The sequence below is a fragment of the Vulpes vulpes genome, chromosome 3, assembly GCF_048418805.1.
Source record: "Vulpes vulpes isolate BD-2025 chromosome 3, VulVul3, whole genome shotgun sequence".
NCBI lineage: Eukaryota > Metazoa > Chordata > Mammalia > Carnivora > Canidae > Vulpes > Vulpes vulpes.
In genome coordinates this window covers 81226849-81248449 of record NC_132782.1, presented here as the reverse complement: position 1 = coordinate 81248449, position 21601 = coordinate 81226849, and the positions used below count along the sequence as shown (strand labels likewise).

General features: G+C 41.5%; 1 protein-coding gene across 1 annotated transcript in view; it reads right to left on the bottom strand.

Moving 5' to 3' along the window:
- BAZ1B (bromodomain adjacent to zinc finger domain 1B) overlaps positions 1–21109 on the bottom strand; it is a 73877-nt gene extending 52768 nt beyond the window's left edge. The window contains exons 1-3 of the mRNA XM_026019698.2: positions 20279–21109; positions 11667–11783; positions 5331–5475 (exon numbers count right to left, since the gene is read on the bottom strand). Of these exons, the coding sequence (XP_025875483.2) occupies positions 5331–5475; positions 11667–11783; positions 20279–20385 (369 nt within the window). The 5' untranslated portion in view covers positions 20386–21109. The remainder of the gene's footprint in view (positions 1–5330; positions 5476–11666; positions 11784–20278) is intronic.
- Positions 21110–21601: the final 492 nt, after the last annotated feature.

The window sequence follows — 21601 nt, the reverse complement described above, 5'->3', positions numbered from 1 at the left end:
CTATGTCTAATAAATAAATAACATCTTAAAAAAATAAGGATTTATTTATTGCAGAAAAAGAGGAAAAAAACGCAAGCCAGGGAGAGGGATAAGGAAGTTAGGGGAAGCGGACTCCTCACTGAGCAGGGAGCCCAGCGCAGGGCTCAATCTCCAGACTGAGAGGTCATGACCTGAGCTGAAACCAAGAGTCGAATGGGGCCACTTAGGCACTCTAGCACATAAACTTTATGATTAGCTTGACAATTCCTACAAAAAAGTTGCTGAGATTTTTATTATTACTTTGTAATTTGAGTATAATTGAAAGCTGCCAGGATTTTATTGCAACTGTGGTGAATCTACATATCAATTTGGGAAGAATTGACATTTTAACAATAGAGTTTTCTGACCCATGAACAAAAGGTCTATCATTTAAGGCCTCCTTTAAAAAAAAAAAAAAAAAAAGGCCTCCTTTAATCCTTTAATTTCTCTCAGGAACATCTTATAATTTTTAGGGTATGGGTCTTGTGTATCTCTTGTCAAATTACTCCCAGAATATTTCACATTTTTTGATATTACCATAAATGGTAATGATCTTTCTAGATTTCAATTTCCAATTGTTTGTTGCTAACATTGGTTTTTGTTATTACTTCTTGTATCCTGCTACCCTGCTAATAAACTCACTTATTAGTTGTAGTAGCTTTTATGGGAGATTGCAGGAGATTTTCTACATAGATAGTCATATTGTCTGCAAATAAAGATCACTTTAGGGGATCCCTGGGTGGCTCAGCGGTTTAGCGCCTGCCTTTGGCCCAGGGCACGATCCTGGAGTCCCGGGATCAAGTCCCACATCGGGCTCCCGGCATGGAGCCTGCTTCTCCCTCCTCCTGTATCTCTGCTCTCTCTCTCTCACTCTCTCTCATGAACAAATAAATAAATCTTTAAAAAATAAAATAAAATAAAGATTACTTTACTTCTTCATTCCCAATTTAGATGCCCTTTATTTCCATTTCTTGACATGCTACTACTGACTACAACTACCAAATACAATGCTAAATGGAGTGGGACAGCAGATATTCAGTCTTTTATCATTAGGTATGTCAGCCAGAAGTTATTCTGTAAATATCATTTATTAGACTTAAGAAGTTTCTATTTAGTTTGCAGAGTTTTTATTAGGAACTGATGTTGGATTTTGTTGAATGCTTTTTGTGTGTAAAATGAGATGACCATATGGTTTTTCATCCTGTTTATAAGGAGAATTATAATAAATTTATAACAACTAAAAAAAAAATTATAACAACTTTGCATTTATAGGATAAACCCTACTGAATCATGATGAACTAACCGTCCTTTCCCTAGTGTATTTCCTTTGCTAAAATTTTGATTAGAAAATTTGCATCTATAGTCACAAGGGAGTTTTGTGAGCACAGAGTTTCTTTTTTTCCTAGTCCATTGTTTTTTCTTATAATGTGCTTATGTGGTTTTAGTATCAGGGTAATGCTGACCTCACATAATGAGTTGCAAAGAATTCCCTTCTCACTCCCCTCTTCTATTTTCTGGAAACATCTGTATAGAATTGGTGCTCTTTCCTCCTTAAATTTTTTTTTTTTTTTTCTGAATGATGGGATACATTTTATTTTTATGATAGTCACACAGAGAGAGAGAGGCAGAGACACAGGCAGAGGGAGAGGGAGAGGCAGGCTCCATGCACCGGGAGCCCGACGCGGGACTCGATCCCGGGTCTCCAGGATCATGCCCTGGGCCAAAGGCAGGCGCCAAACCGCTGCGCCACCCAGGAATCCCCCTCCTTAAATATTTGATTCACCAATGTACACATTGGGCCTGGAGTTTTGTCAGAATTTTAACACAAATTCAAGTTCTTTAATAGACACAGAACTATTAATATTTCTATTTCTTGTTGAGTGGGTTTTGGTAGCTTGTATCTTTCAAAGAATTTGTCCATTTTAGTTGTCAAATTTATTGGCGTAAAGATGTTCATTATATTCCATTACCCTATCAGTATCTATAGACTGTAAACATCACCTAATTCTTCATGTTGGTTAACTTGTATCCTCTCTTTCTCTTCTAGGAGTTTGGCTAGAAGTTTATCAATTTTATTGATCTTTTCAAATTAACAGCCTTTGGTTTCATTGATTTTCCTGTTTTCTCTTTTATTGATTTCTACTTTGATCTTTATTAAATCTTTTTTTCAGATTTAATTTACTCTTCTTTTTCTCATCTCTTAAGGTAGATGCTATGGTCAATGATTTGAGACTTTTTTCCCCCTAAAGATTTTTTTTTTATTCACGACAGAGAGAGAGAGAAAAAGAGAGAGAGAGAGGCAGAGACACAGGCAGAGGGAGAAGCAGGCTCCATGCCGAGAGCCCGACGTGGGACTCAATCCTGGGACTCCAGGATTGCGCCCTGGGCCAAAGGCAGGCACTAAACCACTGAGCCACCCAGGGATCCCCACTTTTTTTCTAAAAAGAGTTATTTGGTTGTTTAGTGCTATATTTCTCCTAAGTCCTACCATAGACAGCATCTCACAAATTCTAACACAGTTTTCACTTCCATGCAGTTCAAAACATTTTTCTAGGGACACCTGGGTGGCTCAGCAGTTGAGCATCTGCCTTTGGCCCAGGGCATGATCCTGGAGTCCCAGGATCGAGTCCCACATCAGAAAATATTTACGAAAATTAGGAAACCAGCAGCTCCACATTCTTGTCAAAACTTGTCATTATTTTGACTTTCTGATTTACCAATCTGAAGTGCATAAATGGTCTTGCTAGGCTTTTAATTTGCTTTCCTGGGTTACCAATGAGCTTAAACACTGGTCATTTGTTTATGGGCAGTACTTATTTCCCTAATTTCTCTCTCCCTCTTCATCAAACTTTTCTTTCACCTTGAAGAGGTGTACAGCCTATTTTCCTTTTGCCACTCCAAATCGGTCTCCATTCCTCTCTACCTTACTCTGTGCTTATGCAGGCTGATCTTTGTGACATATACCAAAGGGGTCCCTTGTTCTCTAGACGTGGTGAACTCAAAAAACAGGAAGCAAAGGCAAAAAAATCAGATGGTGGAAGAAAAAAGTGATGTTGGGGTATTTATTCCCTTGACTGTCTCCCCAGGAAACTGGTTACATCTTACTATCAAAGTATTCTTCTACAACTATATTACTCTCTTCTAGTCCCAATACCCACTCCCTCCCTTGTTTCTTTGGGGTTTAGAAGTAAGTGAGATAGTCTCTCTACTGTTAATGGCAATTGGGTACCCAACCTTTCCTTGTGAGTTTTCCTTGACCTAGATCCCACTGTTGTCTATAGCCTTTAGTAAATTCAATTCAAGTATACCATTTGAATATGCCATCTGTTTCCTGCTAGGACTCTAATATGAAGTATGTGATTAAAACCTACAGACAGTACAAATATAAAAAGAACTAGCTAGGAGCTACAGGGAGTCAAAGTAAATTAGAGAAAGAACAAGGACCTTGAAACCACACAGACAAAAGTTTGAATCCTTGTCCCATCACTTACTGGATGCCATTGGACTACCTAAGCCATTCCCCTACTGCTTTTCTTTTGCCAGCCTGCCTCTTCTGAGGCTTAAAATAAAATAAAATAAAATAAAATTTTAAAGGTGGGGGGAGCACCTGGGTGGCTCAGTTGATAAAGCATCTACTTTCAGCTCAGGTCATGATCTCGGGAGTCCCACATCTGGCTCCCTGCTCAGCAGGGAGTTTGCTTCTCCCTCTCCCCACAGCTCATACTCTTTCTCCTTCTCTCTCAGATAAATAAATAAAATCTTAAAAAAAAAAAAAAGGCAATATTCACTTTCTCAGCCTCCTTGCAGCTAAGGATGGTTATATAGACACGGTCTAACCAATAACATGTAAAGATAAGGGGGTGGAGGATAGAAGAGGATACACTAGAGGGTATTACACTAAGTGAAACAAGTCAGTCAGAGAAAGACAAGTATCACATGATTTCACTCATATGTGGAATTTAAGAAACAAAACAGATGAACATGGGGAAGAGAAGGAAAAAAATGAAATAAGCTGAAATCAGAGAGGGAGACAAACCCTAAGAGACTCTTAAACTATAGGAAACAAATTGAAGGTTGCTGGAGGGGAGGTGGTGGTGGGGGAATGTGGTAACTGGGTGATGGGCATTGAGGAGGGCATGTGATATAAAGAGCACTGGGTGTTATATGCAAAAGAAAAATCACTAGATTACCTCTGAAACTAATACACTATATGTTACTTAAATTGAACTTAAATAAAAAAGAAAAATAAGTAAATATTTGGGCCTGTTTACCACCTCAACATTTCTGTGCAGATTCTGCAAGACATTATGGTAAAGCAACACTAGCCCAGTACCCAGTACATACAGATATTTAACAAATATTAGTTCCCTCCCTCCTGAATCTTACTTTAACCATTCAAAGGGTTTACTTTAGTCCTAAATTTTCATTTTAGTCAGTTATCCTTGTGCTATCTGAGCTAGAAAATTAAAATACAAATTTAGTTAAAAAAAAGAAGAGGGACACTTGGGTGGCTCAACAGTTGGGCACCTGCTTTCGGCCCAGTGCATGATCCTGGAGTCCCAGGACTGAGTCCCACAACAGGCTCCTTGCATGGAGCCTGCTTCTCTCTCTGCCTGTGTCTCTGCCTCTCTCTCTGTGTCTCTCATGAATAAATAAAATCTTTTAGGGCAGCCCAGGTGGCTCAGCGGTTTAGCGCTGCCTTCAGCCCAGGGCGTGATCCTCGAGACCCGGGATCGAGTCCCACATGGGGCTTCCTGCATGGAGCCTGCTTCTCCCTCTGCCTATGTCTCTGCCTCTCTTTCTTTCTTTCTTTCTCTCTCTCTCTCTCTCTGTGTCTCTCATGAATAAATAAATAAAACCTTTAAAAATAAAATAAGATAAAATCTTAAAAAAAAAAAGAAGAAAGAGAAAAAAGTCAACTTGCTCACTATTATAGTGATGTGACATTCTTTGCTTGTTGGCACCTCAGATTTGGATTAAACATTATCTGAAAGTCTTTGAAAGAAAGTATGAAAAAATTACACAACCACAAAAACCCAAGATAGAAAAGTTATCAGAAAGGGATAAAACAGGGCAAACAAGGATGCAATGGTACACAGTATAATAATTACCAAAATATTAACAAAATATTAAACATTCTCAACAATGAATATGGTTCTAAATTTGGTCCCTACAATATCTGATACTGAGTATAGCAAACTTCAAATTTAACACAGGTTTACATGCAGAACTGCATTCTGTAATCTATACTGGAAGTTCTAATCTCAACATATGGTGAGTCAAATTGTACAAAAAAAGGGGGAGGTGCTTACCTCAAAATCACACTCTTCTCCCACAGCATATTTGGTCATGATCTCTAACCAAGCAGTATCTACTAATTTCTCTAAAGAGGCTGTATTATGGTGAACCATTTCCAGAACAAGTTTCTCGTACCAGGCAGGGAACTCCTCCTTTAAACTAAACAAACATGTGATTAGTTACCAAGAAAATGCACAAAAAAACCTATCTGGAAAACTAATCCAAATTAGTGCATACATTTCTTAAGCAAATATAAGCAGGCACTTGGGAAAACAAAGCTTAAAAACCATGTGGCAAGGGGATCCCTGGGTGGCTCAGCGGTTTAGCGCCTGCCTTTGGCCCAGGGCGCAATCCTGGAGTCCCGGGACGCGTCGGGCTCCCGGCATGGAGCCTGCTTCTCCCTCCTCCTGTGTCTCTGCCTCTCTCTCTCTATCATAAATATATAAATAAATAAATCTTAAAAAAAAAAAAAAAAAAAAAACCATGTGGCAAGCAAGCCAAAGAAGGAACTGTTAAAAAGCTCTGTCTGTCAGATGGGCCTATCCAGGTTAGTTTTCTCATCTAGGAAAATAGAACTAATAGGCACATCATCAGTAAGGCTGAACATTTTCCCATTTGTTTGTGTAGCAGACTTCCCTTTTTAGGTGTGAATTATTTATTCATATCATTTACACATTTTTTTGTTAGAAGATCATAACTTGTGACACCTGGGTGGCTCAGCAGTTTAGTGCCTGCATTCAGCCCAGGGCGTGATCCTGGAGTCCCAGGATCAAGTCCTGCATCAGGATCCCTGCATGCAGCCTGCTTCTCCCTCTGCCTATGTCTCTGCCTGTGTCTCTCATGAATAAATAAAATAAAATCTTAAAAAAAAAAAAATCATAACTTGGGGCACCTGGGTGGCTCAGTGGGTGAGCGTCTGCCTTTGGCTCAGTTTGTGATCCCGTGGTCCTGGGATCAAGTCTCACGTCAGGCTCCCCACAGGGAACCTGCTTCTCCCTCTGCCTATGTCTCTGCCTCTCTCTGTATGTCTCATGAATAAATAAATAAAATCTTAAAAAAAAAAAAAAGAAAGAAAAGAAAAGAAAACCATAACCTGATTCTATTCGTGTTAGGCCTCAATCAATAAAATTCTTCCCTATGCATTCATTCATTTAGGTTTCACAATACCTTGTGAGCTATCTAGAATTTTCATTTTATAGGCAGCCCCAGTGGCTCAGTGATTTAGCGTTGCCTTCAGCCCAGGGTGGGATCCTGGAGACCCGGGATCGAGTCCCATGTCAGGCTCCCTGCATGGAGCCTGCTTCTCCCTCTGCCTGTGTCTCTGCCTCTCTCTCTCTCTCATGAATAAATAAATAAAATCTTTTTAAAAAAAAAAAAGAGGGATCCCTGGGTGGCGCAGCGGTTTGGCTCCTGCCTTTGGCCCAGGGCGCGATCCTGGAGACCCGGGATCGAATCCCACGTCGGGCTCCCAGTGCATGGAGCCTGCTTCTCCCTCTGCCTATGTCTCTACCTCGCGCCCTCTCTCTCTCTCTCTCTGTGACTATCATAAAAAAAAAAAAAAAAAAAAAAAAAAAAGAATTTTCATTTTATGAATAAGGGAACTAAATCAAAATTAACATGTTGGAACCATGGCTTGAACTCCAAAGCCCCTGCAAAAGTAAAACAATGAGGTACTACTTTTCACTTACTAAACTACCAAAAAGAATTTTAATTAACATACCCAACATTGAACAAATAAAGAGTGCAACGTGGCACTCTTGCATGCTGACAGCCTGTATTTCCACTCTTCTGGAAAGCAGTTTGACAACAATTATCACAAGTGTCATATGTGCACAAAGACAGTCACTGCTAGATTCTTCATGATAGCAGAAAATGGGAAGCAACCTAAATGGACACCTGTTAAGATCTCCATTCTGACCAGATTGTTTAATATTTGTGTTGCAGGGCAAAGGGGAAGATCAGGCACAAGAACGTTCATGCAAATCCAAATACTAGGCTCACTATCATTATTTCCAGTGACTCTGTGCTGTTTATAACTAAAAATGTTCCTCCAACAGACTATTACCCTTAAAAATCTCTTATCATACTGCCTTACAATTTACCTATGGAATTATCTGCTATTCCCCAGTCCAATCGATAAACTTCTAGTCTCCCTGCCTTTGTTAAGGCTGTCACTTTTGTCCTCTCCCACCATCCTCCCTCCCAGCTTATCACTGTCCCAAGATGTCCTCAGACTGTCTTAACTCCACGAGGCCTTTCCCAACCCCTATAAATGCATGCTCTCCCTTAAGTTTCCCAGTCACTAGGCTTAAAACTTCATTACACACAGCTAACTCCTGGGGAGTGAGGGTGGACAGTGATGTTCAGATTCTTTTCTTTTTTTTTTTTTTAAATATATATTTTTTTAAATTTTTCTTTATTTATGATAGTCACACAGAGAGAGAGGGAGAGAGGCAGAGACACAGGCAGAGGGAGAAGCAGGCTCCATACACCGGGAACCCGACGTGGGATTCGATCCCGGGTCTCCAGGATCGCACCCTGGGCCAAAGGCAGGCGCCAAGCCGCTGCGCCACCCAGGGATCCCCCTTTTCTTTTTTTTTAAGATCTTATTTACTTATTCATGATAGGACATAGACAGAGACAGAGACACAGCAGAGGGAGAAGCAGGCTCCATGCCGGGAGCCCAATGTGGAACTCGATCCCGGGACTCCAGGATCACACCCTGGGCCGAAGGCAGGCACTAAACCACTGAGCCACCGAGGGACCCCGATGTTCAGATTCTTATACTAACTCTGTATTGCTTACTTTCTTATAACATGTATACACTACTTTTATAAACAGAAAAAAATGGGGGATCCCTGGGTGGCTCAGGGGTTTGGCGCCTGCCTTTGCCCCAAGGCGTGATCCTGGAGTTCTGGGATCGAGTCCCGCATCGGGCTCCCAGCATGGAGTCTGCTTCTCTGCCTCTCTCTCTATCATGAATAAATAAATAAATAACTCTTTTATTAAAAAATTATTTCTATTTTAAATAAAAATTACAAAACCATACTTAGGGCGGCCCCGGTGGCACAGCGGTGTAGCGCCTCCTGCGGCCCAGGGTGTGATCCTGGAGACCGGAGATCGAGTCCCACATCAGGCTCCTTGCATGGAGCTTGCTTCTCCCTCTCCCTGTGTCTCTGCCTCTCTCTCTCTCTCTCTCTCTCTCTCTCTCTGTGTCTCTCATGAATAGATAAATAAAATCTTTAAAAAAAAAAACCATACTTAATAAAAATTAAAACCATACTTAAATGAAAATTAAAGGGACACCTGGGTGGCTCAGTGGTTGAGCATCTGCCCTTGGTTCAGGGCATGATCCTGGAGTCCCTGGATCGAGCTCCACATTGGGCTCCCTCTGCCTGTGTCTCTGCCTCTCTATCTCTCATGAATAAATAAATAAAATCTTAAATATATATATATAAAACCATACCTTTTCAGTAATCCCTCCCATCAAACCCTATGCTCTCTCTGTTTGCTATCAAATCACATAAAACATTCCCCAACTGTGTGCTTCAGAACTTCCCTCTGATGTAATGGCTTCTAAGGTCAAGTAAGTTTGGAATCCACAAGGTTAAACCAAGCTACAGTTTCTTTACTGGAGGGCTTCTGAAAATATTTAATATACTAATGTGCATTATGAATTGTCAAAAAGGAAGTTGAGGGGGCTCTTCCAAAGTTAGGGCCAAAAAAACTCTTTTCACAGGAAGGATTAGAGAATCCATCTCATTATTTCTATTCCCAATAACACCATTGACTCTACCTGAATACTATCCTAGCAAAAGTACATCAACTTCCCACCTGCTCTTCCTTCCCTAACTCATCCTACACACTGCTTCCAGATTAATCTCAAAGCCTAACTCCAATTGTTTCTTTCTTGATAAAAAAATTATTGCTATCCTCCTACATTCACTGAATTAAATACAAATGCCTCATCTTGTCTTCTATAATTTGGTACAAACTATCCTTTCAAGTGTCCCCTTCCTCATGAAGCGCCATGAAGTTTTCCCTAATGACTCCAAGTTTATCTCTAGTCTCTAAATTACCACTGTCTCTTTGTACGTAGAAAAGCAATTTATTTACATTTTTAAACTAAATTCTCTTACTTATTCCTAACATTTTTTCACTTGGTTCTCTTTGGGTTTTTCTAATATAATCATATTACAAGTAACAATAACTGAGTTCCTCCTTAGTACTCTTCATACTCTTTGTTGTAGGTTAATGGTTACCATCTTTTATTTACAAAGAATTTTCACACACATACCCTTTTGTCCCAAAAAGACACCCAGAGAAGGTAGCATTATCTCTATTTGCAAAGAGCAAACAGTAAGTGCTTATATAGTGTAGAGGATAGCACCTAGGCACTGTAACCAAATCCAGAATAAGTCAAATATGAGACCTGCCCTCAAGAAATCCATAAGCTACTATGAAGGTTGGCAACTGCCCATGGGTCAAATTCAACCTACCACTAGTTTTTGTAAATTAAATTATCTTTTACTTATAGCCATTCTCAATTTTTTTATGTTTTTATCTATGGCTGTTTTCACTGTACAATGTCAGAGATGAATAGTTGAGACAGAAATCACATGGCCCACAAACCCTAAAATATTTACCAACTCACACTCTACAGAAAAGGCTGGCTAGTCCCTGGTCTAGTAACACTAAACAAAACACATACATAAATTACACTAATCCAGGATCCCTGGGTGGCGCAGCGGTTTAGCGCCTGCCTTTGGCCCAGGGCGCGATCCTGGAGACCAGGGATCGAATCCCACGTCGGGCTCCCAGTGCGTGGAGCCTGCTTCTCCCTCTGCCTGTGTCTCTGCCTCTCTCCTTCTCTCTGTGTGACTATCATAAATAAATAAAATAAATTAAAAATAAAATAAAAATAAAAAATAAATTACACTAATCCAAAATGGGACAATGTAAGTGACCAAGCAAAGAAGAAACAGACATCTGGTTAACAGACTCAACTAATTATTAGTCAGTGATGGAGTCATTACTAGAACCAGGTCTCAAGTGAACCTAGTGCCATTACACCAACAAAAGAGCAGAACAGTATTAGATTACTAAACTGTATGCTCTCTGCTTATCTGCTATCAAGAGAAGTCAATGAAAAGCCCACAGAAAAAGCTTCTATTCCCAATTCCTTAAAGATTTGTTTAATTATCATCCCTGGTTGCCTTTTTTCTCTTTTTAAGATTTTATTTATTTATTCATGAGAGACACAGAGAGAAGGCAGAGACATAGGGAAAGGGAGAAGCAGACTCCTTGCAGGGAGCCTGATATGGGACTCAATCCCAGAACTCTGGGATCATGACTGAGCTAAAGGTAGATGCTCAACAGTTGAGCCACCCAGGAGTCCCTCACCCCTGGTTTCCATATATCTTTTGCATGCCCTACTGCCCAAATTCTGAGTGTTTTCTTTGAGAGAATACTCAGATGAGTAGGCACTTTGAACATAAACATGATTTTTTTTTTAAGATTTTATTTATTCATGAGAGACACAGAGAGAGAGAGGCAGAGACACAGGCAGAGGGAGATGAAGTCTCTGTGAGGGGAGGCTTCCCAGGACCCCAGGATCACAACCTGAGCCAAAAGCAGATGCTCAACCACGAAGCCATGCAGGTGCCCCTGTAGACATGATTTTTAAAAATACCTCATTCAATCACCCCATTTAGATAAACTGTCTTCAAACTGCTTTATGTTTGATACCTACTGTAAAGACTGTCCTAAATTTCAAATGACCACAAAATAAAGAAAACTTTCTAATTTGCTGTCTCCATATTACTTCTAGATTATCAACTTCCTTTGCTCAGAACCACATTTCCAGAGGGGCATCTGGGTGGCTGTCAGTTAAATGGTTTTGCTCAGGTCATGATCTCAGGATTGCGAGATCAAGCTCGGTGAGCCCCGTGAGCCCCGCATCAGGCTGTGTGAGGAATATGGAGCCTGCTTACGATTCTTTCCTTTTCCCTCTGCCCCTCCATACTCCTCACATGTGTACTCACTCTCTCTAAAAAAAAAAAAAAAAAAAAACAAAAACTGTATTTCCAGAATTATTTCGGTTAAAGTATATAGAGCAAGAACAAAGCCTAGGAAATACCTAAATAAGAGTACACACAACTATATGTTCCATATACTTTGTTACCAGCAAAATACCACTAAGCAAGGGCACTCAGTCACCAATACATTATACTAATGTGATGTATTCCAACATATGCCCACAAATTTAAATATAAGTAATTTTACTGTAAAATTCCCCCTTTCCTAATAATACAAAACGGTGCTACAAGAGCATTGCTTCTATTACTTACAGTTCAGCAACTTCCTGTTCCTCCTCCCAGGCCTCCTTGTGTGTTAGTTGACTGCTTCCAGTACTCTTACATGTCCAAATGCGCTCACTGTACCTTTCCAGGCGGGCCTCATACTCTCTTGTTAGCGGTGGCTCAGGAAAACAATATTCAAGCAACAGAGACAATTTATCCATATCCATAAAATACTTTATTACATAAAAAAAACCTATAGCATCCTTTCTATAATATATAGCATAAAAAGCTAAAATTGAAATCAGAGTTTTCAAGTGACAAATAAGAAACAAATGATTAAAAAAATGACTAAAATGGTTTGTCATGGGGCACTTGAGTGCCTCAGTCAAAGCATCTCCCTTCAGCTCAGGTCATGATCATGGGTCCTGGGATCAAGCTCCCCATTGGCTCCCTGCTTAGGGCATCGGCTGGGAGTCTGCTACTCCCCACTGTCCCTCCCCTGCTCGTGTTCTCTCTCTCACTCAAATAAATAAATAAATAAAATCTTTTTTAAAAAAATAAAATTTTTGTTAAAAATTAGTATCTTGTTATAATTGTGATTTCTTCAATTCACCTGTTTCATTTCAAGAAGACTCTCATAAGGAAAAAAAAAAGACTCTCATAGCACTGAACATTTTTAAGAAAAAATAAAGGTAAATTAAACACGTCATGAGGAATAAGAATTTAAGGTATATGGAATTGTTACACAACTCAGATGGTCAGCAAGCTTAAGAATTTGCTCCATGGAAAGATGAGAAGACTACCCCAATCTCATAGGCAGTTTGGAATAACCCTGTGCATATGCTAATAATCCTTTACTAGAAGCCGTCCATTCCTCAGAAACACCTGTTGATCCTTAAGAGTTTAAAAAATAAATTCCATAAAGCCCTAAAAATAACTGATATCATATTTACCCAGTCTTTATGTCATCCCAATAATACTACACTCACAAGTCATTTACCATACACTGTTCGATCTTTGTAAGGCAAATGGGAGGAAGAGACTATCGTATGTTAGTGCCTTATAAATGGTAACTTTCCACACCAGCCCAACTAGAATTCACTACCAGAGAGCCATATTCAAATTCAAACAAGTAACTAATTTACTTTACACACAGCAACAGATGCTACCCAAGAAAATAAACTGACACCACAACTAGAGAATTAGCTGCCAATCTCCGTACTTTCCAAGTGACACTTTTTACAGTAGTTGAAATAAAAGTATTTAAACAACTTCCTCTATAATATCACCTCACAACTAAACAAATAATTCATTCTTAATATATGGACATTCTTTGTTTTCCAGGGTTAATAATCAGTGAAATTATGGATGACAGAGATAAATCCATAGATAGTCCAAAAATAGTAGTTTCATCCAATAGTGTAAGCACCTTCCCTTACCATGTCTTTTTCTGGATCTGGTGAAAACAAAACCTAAGTCTATTTTCCTCACTGGGGAACGGTGCTAATATTTAAATGTATAAACAAGAGTATCAGCAACAACCAAGAGTCAAGCTTCCATATAAAGCTATGTAAATTCAATCTCACTAAAAATTTATAAAAACTTATAGGAAGAAAAGGAAATAGCATGGCTTCCAAAGTGACATGATCACTTTGGGATGCCTGGGTGGCTAAGTGGTTGAGTGTCTGTCTTTGGCTCAGGGCAGGATCCCGGGGTCCCTGGATCAGAGTACCGCATCGGGCTTCCTCCAAGGAGCCTGCTTCTCCCTCTGCCTGTGTCTCTGCCTCTCTCTCCGTCATGAATAAATAAAATCTTTAAAAAAAAAAAAGTGACATTACCATAACTAACCAACAAAATTGTTATCTGTTTTGTACTAAGAAGGGGAGGTAAAATAATGATAGGATCAGTAAGTAGATTTAAACATTCAAAAAGCTTGGTAACATTCTAATGCGCTATTTAGTTATTTTGAAGAAATTCACTATGTAATCAGAAAGGATGTGAGATAAACAAGTATGTCCTAAAAAAAAAACAAAAACAAAAAAAAAAACAGGTATGTCCTAAAGAAAGAGTATTAAGTTTCTGGTATTAGCTGTTATTTTTAAAAGTAGGAATAATGGGGGAGCCCTAGGTGGCTCAGCAGTTTAGCGCCTGCCTGCAGCCCAGGGTGTGATCCTGAAGTCCTGGGATCGAGTCCCACATTGGGCTCCCTGCATGGAGCCTGCTTCTCCCTCTGCCTGTGTCTCTGCCTCTCTGTCTCATGAATAAACAAAATCTTAAAAAAAAAAAAAAAAAAAAAAAAAAAAGTAGGAATGATGTGCCCAATCATCCTTTTTTTTTTTAAGATTTATTTATTCAGAGAGAGCGAGAGAGAGGCAGAGACACAGGCAGAGGGAGAAGCAGGCTCCATGCAGGAAGCCTGACGTGGGACTCGATCCCGGGACTCCAGGATCACACCCCGGGCTTCAGGCGGTGCTAAACCGCTGCGCCACCGGGGCTGCCCCCAATCATCCTCCTTTGACCAACATGGCCAGTAACACACAAGACTGTATCACCAGAATGCCTCAATGACACCTCTAAACCAACTTTTTCTAAACTAAACTTTTATTACACCTTCCCTCTCTCCTAAGCTTGCTTCTTCACGGTTATTCCCAATGCCAGTGAAAGAAAGGCCCTAAGTGTCCAAGTCAGAAACCAGGGAATCATCTCAGGTCTTCAGTTCCTAATTGCAACCTCATATCTATTTCTCAGTTCATTCCCTCCTCTTCTACAACTGCGCCATTATTCAAATTCAGCCTCTGATCCTCACTTCAACCAGCCAAAACATTTTTAAACATTTTAATTGGCCTCACTGGTAATCCTTCTCTGGTCCTTTGTGCTTCTCACCCAAACATTCTTCTTCACAATCTTATTTGTTTTTAAACGCAGTTCTTCCTCTTAACTTTAAAATCTCATTTGCCCTCAGGCCCCTGAAATGCAAATATGTTCACACTGGGAAGCAATCCTCTGGCTCCCAGACTACTGAAAATCACACCACCAATCAAGATTTTGTTGAGCAAGTTCCGTAATTTTTATGAAGAAAAAAGAAGCATTTTTCCTTCAAACAACACATATTTAAGTATCAATTTTTTTTTTTTACTGATTATGCTTTTGCAAATAAGTCCCTTCTATCTACTCTGATACTTATCCTTCCCACCATTCTCCGAAAAATCACTATTAGTAGAGCATTCTCATTTTGGATGGATCACATCCATTCCCATTACTTCGATTACCACCTATATGATAGTAATTTCACCAGCTCAGTCTCCTCTCTGAACTCTAGGCCCATGTAACACACTAGGAATACAGACACCTCTATTTGGATATCCACAGCAACTCAATAGAAGAACATCCAAACTAAACACTCACTTCCTACACTCCCAGTCAAAACAAAAAGAAAAAAAAAAAAAACACTAGATCCTCTATTATCTGAGAATGACCCACTAACCAAGTAACAACCAAAACATTATCCTTGATTCCTCCCCTATCACCAAATCCGGTCACATCTACCTAATTTATTTCTGAAATCTATGGTACTTCTCAAGGGCTAGTAAATTAGTTCAGACTCTCATACCTGTCACTAATTTATTTAACAAAGGCCTCACTAGTTTTGTTTTGTTTTTTTAAGAATTTATTTAATCATGAGAGACAGAGAGGCAGAGACATAGGAAGAGGGAGAAGCAGGCTCCATGCAGAGAGCCCAATGCAGGACTAGATCCCAGGACTCTGGGATCATGCCCTGAGCCAAAGGCAGACACTCATCAGGCCTCCCTGGCCTCACTAGTTTAGTTGCCACTAGTTTCTAGGCTGCAAATCCATTCTCAACGCTGCGGCCACAGTGAGCTTCCTACCTAAGCGCCTGCTTCTATCCTACTGGAATCTGTAAACGGCCTCCCATACACATAAGGCAAAAAGCCCAAACACCTCAGCCTATCTCCCAAGGACCTATGTGGTTTAGCCCCACTAAACAGCTCTATCTCCATTCTCACTTCTTCACTCCAGCTACAGAAATCTTTCAAGTTTTAAAATTCAAGAACTTTCAGATTCACAAACTCTTCAAAAAGCACAAACCTCGGGCAGCCCGGGTGGCTCAGCAGTTTAGCGCCGCCTTCAGCCCAGGGTGTGATCCTGGAGACCGGGGATCGAGTCCCATGTCAGGCTTCCTGCATGGCGCCTGCTTCTCCCTCTGCCTCTCTCTGTGTCTCTCATGAATAAATAAATAAAATCTTTAAAAAAAAAAAAAAAAAAAGGCACAAACCTCTACTCTTCATTTAACTACAGTCTAATTATACTTCAGATCTCAACTTAAAAGTAACTTTACCCAGGAAACATTTCCTGAACCCTGAAATAAGGTAGATGTCTTTCCAAATGGTCATCTCCCTTCCATAAAAGGATTCTACTTCTCCACCCTCTGCCCTGTGGCTTGCAATGTCTCAAAGAGTAATGCCCATCCCCTCCTCACTGGTGTTAGGCTTAGCCACATGACTTGCTTTGATGAACAGATAGGATAGATGCCACCACAAAGAAACTTAAAAAGCCATCATGGTATCCTCCAGGTCTTTTGGCCACTAGAAAAGCACGTTAGGGACAGGGACTGTTCCTTCAGCCTGGGTCTTGGAATAAGAAAAATGTGTCTTTCCTTTTACCTGTTTTCCTTTTTTTCAAATGTGGCCATTAGAAAACCTTTAATCCCACGTGGCTCACATTATATTTCTATTGGACAGCACTATCTTCGTTAGGTTTACATCTAGGAATGAATGAATGCCCTCTGACAATACATGAAAGTTTTTGACTAGTCATCTAAGATTAATCTCAAAAGTTCAAAACTAAAATTCCTACAACCCCAACAGCAGCGTTTTTAAGTTTATGTAACTCTGTTCTGGTTATTACTTTGACTTACGTTAAGAGAAAAAAAAAAAAAAGTTCAAATCAAGAGAAAAAAAAAAGCCCATTACAAGGATATTCAGTCAGCTGCCTCTAAATCCTATTTCAGATTTTAGGTTACCAAAATAAGTCACTTACTCTCAAATAACTACTCAGAGCAAATGCCAATTGAGGTTTTTATGTTCCAGCCACTGCTGCACATATAATTGCAGACAAAATGTCAAAGCAATTCTCCAAAGGTTGTGTAAGTTATAAATGACAAGATATTCTCAAATCCTATATCTCATTAAACATCTACTTTTTCATGAATTCAAGAGCTACCTCCTTACCACAATATGCTGATTCTTTGTTCTCTTTAGCCTTGTAAGGATTGCTTCTTTCAATAAAGTACTTGACAGCCTGAAAGGAAGTGGCCCACAAAAGTATGGAGGTTAAATAAGCATAACTATAACCCTAAGAGCTCTATGTGAAATGACAAAGCACCAATTTAAAGATTTGCTTTTTATCCTCTTTTCTGTCTTCGGAACAGTCTGTCATCAAGTTAGAGGCAATTCTCATCTAATTTAACTCCTTAAAGAAATTAAATTATAAAAATCAACATAAGAACTCACTATTCCAACGTCCAATAAAATCCTGGCTTGCAACTACAATTTAAGTCCAACTCTTAAAACATATCTAGTCACTCTTGCCTACTGCCAGATTAACTATGTTCTAACAGCCCCTCATTACACCATCTAAAAGCTCTCATATGTTGAGACTACAAAGATTATGAAGTAGTTGTTTCTAAGCTTTACAGAGGAAGATAGGTAAAGCAATACAACAAAACATTAGCCTACAGCAGGCTGCTTATAGCTTCAGTTCCTCCTTAAAACCCATCTTGACATAGTCACTTAGTTCTCCTATTGCCAGATAATCACATCAAGAATTGATTCCGGTAAAGTTAATTTTTCCAAAGATCTAGTGTATTGCCTTAGTACTAACCTAGGAACTAATGTACCACAGATTCAAAGCTATAATACAATAAACATAATCAATATATAAAACCCAGGCATTAAATTTATGCATCATTCACAACTACCACTGTAATTTTAATGAGGAGGTACAATAATGCCTACAAGAACATACCAGCTTTAAGTCAATAAAATATCTCACTGATGTGCTATTGCATATACATGCAATCAAAAGGTAGGTGTTAGGAGAAAATTAAAGTACCAAATTCTATTAAAAACATAATTGTAAATATAAATTAAGAAGTGGAAATAACAGGGCAGCCTGGGTGGCTAAGCGGTTTAGCGCCGCCTTCAGTCCAGGGCCTGATCCTGGAGTCCCGGGATGGAGTCCCACATGGGGCTCCCTGCATGGAGCCTGCTTCTCCCTCTGCGTGTCTAACAAATAAACCTTTAAAAAACATACAAAAACTTAAAAAAAAAAAAGTGGAAATAACATACTTCAAATGCTAGTTTGACCACATACTAGTTCTCTATGAACTATGAGCCTAATAAAGAAATATGCATAAAGAAATATGCCTACCTACCAACCACACAGTACAATTGTTTAAAACCATCCCCGGGACGCCTGGGGTGGCTCAGCGGTTGGGTGTCTGCCTGCAGCTCAGGGCTTAATCTCGGGGTCCTGGGATCGAATCCCGCATCAGGCTCCCTGCATGGAGACTGCCTCTCCCTCTGCCTGTGTCTCTGCCTCTCTCTGTGTGTCTCTCATGAATAAATAAATAAAATCTTATAAAAAAAAAATCCTTAAAGTACTTCCACTTGTAGAAACTAACCAAGGAAGCAACTTCTCCCTCCATATGCAACACAATTTAAGAACTCCTTTGTTAAAAAGGGTTCTAAATACCAGGATAGGAAATTCTTTAAATGAAGAATTTTTTTAAATACCTAACACTTAAAAAATTTCAATTTTCAACTGCCATCATTAACAGAAACTCATACATACCATTGCATTTCAATGATTTCTGTAAATGATACAAAAAGGCCTGGGCTGCCAGTTCTAAATTAGCTACCTATAGCCATTTTTTACATGGCTCAATACTTACCAGACTTCGAGCTTGTCTCTATTGGGTATTTCTTACACTACACTCGAACCAGACGTGAAAAATAAACATCTGATAATATTAGTGAGTACCAATCAAATACTCAAAAAAATGATGTTTAAATAACATTTGAAAAGGACATATATGGCATATTCCCACAGTAATATTTTTTTACCCCACTGAAGTTTTTAAGTATTTCAAAAAATAAAAATAAAAAAGTAGGACACTTAGAATAATGCTGTATTCAGTGGAGCTAGAGTACTTCTCCAAAGCTTTCCAAAAGTCCTAACAGGAAAAAAAAAAAAGATTACCACCTGAACCCCTCCCTGAAATGCACCTTACCTGAGACCACAAATTGACACAGAAGCTGCCTTCTTTTCTGGATTTAATTAAAGGGAAAAAGTAGAAAAGCACTGCATTCTACCCCTAAGTCTCATCATTTCAGTGTCTGACCTTTAACAAGACCTCAACCCTCTGGGCTCACCTGGCAAAGAGGCAGGAGAACCTGACCATCCCCAAGATCCATTTCAGCTACAAGAAGATGCTATAGCTATATTTCTCCAAGAGCCTTCTTATACCACAGGCTCACTTTCCAGGTCTCTGAATGTAAACACCCAACCTCACAAACTGCACTGGAACAAGAATGAGGTTATCTTGTAAAGCATAATAATAGAGGATCAAAGAGAAATGAAATCAAATGACATCGCTCGCATGGGCAATGGGCACTTCCTCCCCTAAGGAAGCAAGCAAGCAAACAGAAACTAAGAAATTCAGTCCTTCCAAAGGAAAAAGGGCTGATGAAACTCAATAATAAAGTGGCCTTCAGTCTCGCAGCGTTCCATACATTAAAGAAAGCATGATTCTTTTTGCACTCTTGAAAAGGGCATCCATAAAAGAAAAAAGCAAATAAAAGTCGTACAGCTAAAAGACTCTAAGCTTGGGCAAGGAACCTTAAACGAGGATTAGAAAAAGAGGATGCGTCTTATTTAAAACATCAGTCTCCTATTCCAAAAATACAACATAAAAACTTTACGCATGCTTTCGTATTTTTCAAACGTTCCTTTTAAATTTTTTTTAAAAACAAATACCGATCTCCTGCTAAATCACCAGCATTTCAAACCCGTGCGTGCCGGGAAAAGCAAGCCTCAGCTCCTCCAAGATAACTTTTTCTTCCCCTGACCCTAAGTCTCGTCCGTCTTGGGGATGTGCCTGACGATCCTGTCACTTCATCACCAGCCTCAAGTCCACTCGGGAGAAGAAAAACACAAGAGCCCCCGCGGAGATCGGGGTAAAACGCACCAAAAAATCTTGCACACGCCGCATCACAAGGCCGCGTGGATTCGATTTCAAAAACTTAAGTTGCAGGTTTAATTTTACAAAGAGAGAAAAAGCGAGCAAACGAAAGCCCTCTCCCGGGCGTACTTCGGGCCTAAAGCCGCCCGGGGGCAGGGGGCTCGCTCCTCGAAAGCGAGGCCCGGGGAAAGGATGCAGGGCGCGGGGCTCCGGGCCGGCCCGCGCCCCCACCCCGCGGGACGGGCTCGAGCTCCGGCCCGGGGTGCAGGCCCGCCGGCGCCCGGCGCGCTGACAGCTGCCACCGGCGCGGGCTACGAGGCCCGCCGGGCCGCGGCGTGCCCCCCGGCCCACCCCGCCCACCCCGCCGGCGGCCTCCCGGCCAGGCTGGAAAGGATACTCTCGGGTGCGGAAAGCCTCCTGAGTGTGCGCGATCGTGAAGAGCGGCTCCTCGCCCGGCAGCGGCTTCACCAGCGGGAAGGGCTTGCGGCCCAGGAGCGGCGCCATCGCGGCGGCGGCGGCGGAGGCGGCGGCGGCCCGGAAGGTGGCGGCTCGTCGGAGAGCCCGCGGCGCAACACTAGGCCCCGCGGCCCGGAGCGAGCGCCTGGCTCCCGGGGGTGGGGTGGGGTGGGGGAGGGGAGGGGTGAGAGGGCGGCGCGAACTCGGCTCCCTCACTGCTGGCGCGGCCGCGCGAGGGCCAGGCAACGGGACGCAAGGACACGGAACTCCCACGCACACCGCTGCGCCGCCCGGCAGCCTCCGGTCCAACCTCAGCTACGGGTCCCCGCGTTCAGCAGTCACGACTCCTCAGCGGCACCGGAGGAAATTATTGAAAAATGGCGGGAGATTCCCCTCCTCCCCCCCGCCCGGCCAGCGCACACACTAACTTGCTCCCCTGTGGCGCCGGTGGCGAATGCTCCAATAGGCGGAGAGCTGATCGGCGCTCACAGCCTATTGGCTCAGGGCAGCTGCCGCTCTGCGCTTGGATCCCGCCCTCTTTCCCGGCCGCGTAGTTGGGTTGCCTCGCACTAGAGGGCAGTATGAAGAGGTGAAAGGTCACATTATGTAAGCGCTGGTGACAGGCCTGCGGGCCTGCAGCGGCGGAGTTGAAAATGGGAGACGCGGGGGGGGGGGCCGAAAGGCCTGGAATTCAAAGAGGTCAGGCCAGAGAAGTCCCTTAACATATATAGACACTGCGCCATCTGTCACCGACGGCGACACCGACATCCGGGCACCACTGTCCGTATGGTGTGCCGGAGGGGGAGGGGGAGCGCGCGGCCAGGGGCTTTGTCTTTCCACTTGTGCTCCGCCCCCTTCTTAAAGGCGCCGCGCTCGGCCACGCCCGGGGATGCGTGGTGGGGGCGGAAGGGGGTTGGCGGGAAGAAACCCCTGGACCTAACCCGCTGGAAGGTTCTATGGAAGGTCAACTGGAGCCTCAGCCTTGCTCACCCCAAAGTTAACTTCTAGAAGAGAGTGTGGTTGAGATCTGGTTATTAGTATGATGTTTGTTTTTAGGGGCTTGGTGGAAAAGATAATAGAGAAGCTTCTTCGGAAAAATACATTAAAGGCCATATCTATTAAAGATACATAAAAAAAAAAAAAAAGATACATCCATTAATTCAGAGTAGCCTTTACTAGCACCTCCAGTGTTCAGGGCCTTGTACTGGGAGATGCAGAGGGAGAAAAGAGGCACAAGTTAGGACAGTGCTGTGATGAGTAGGGT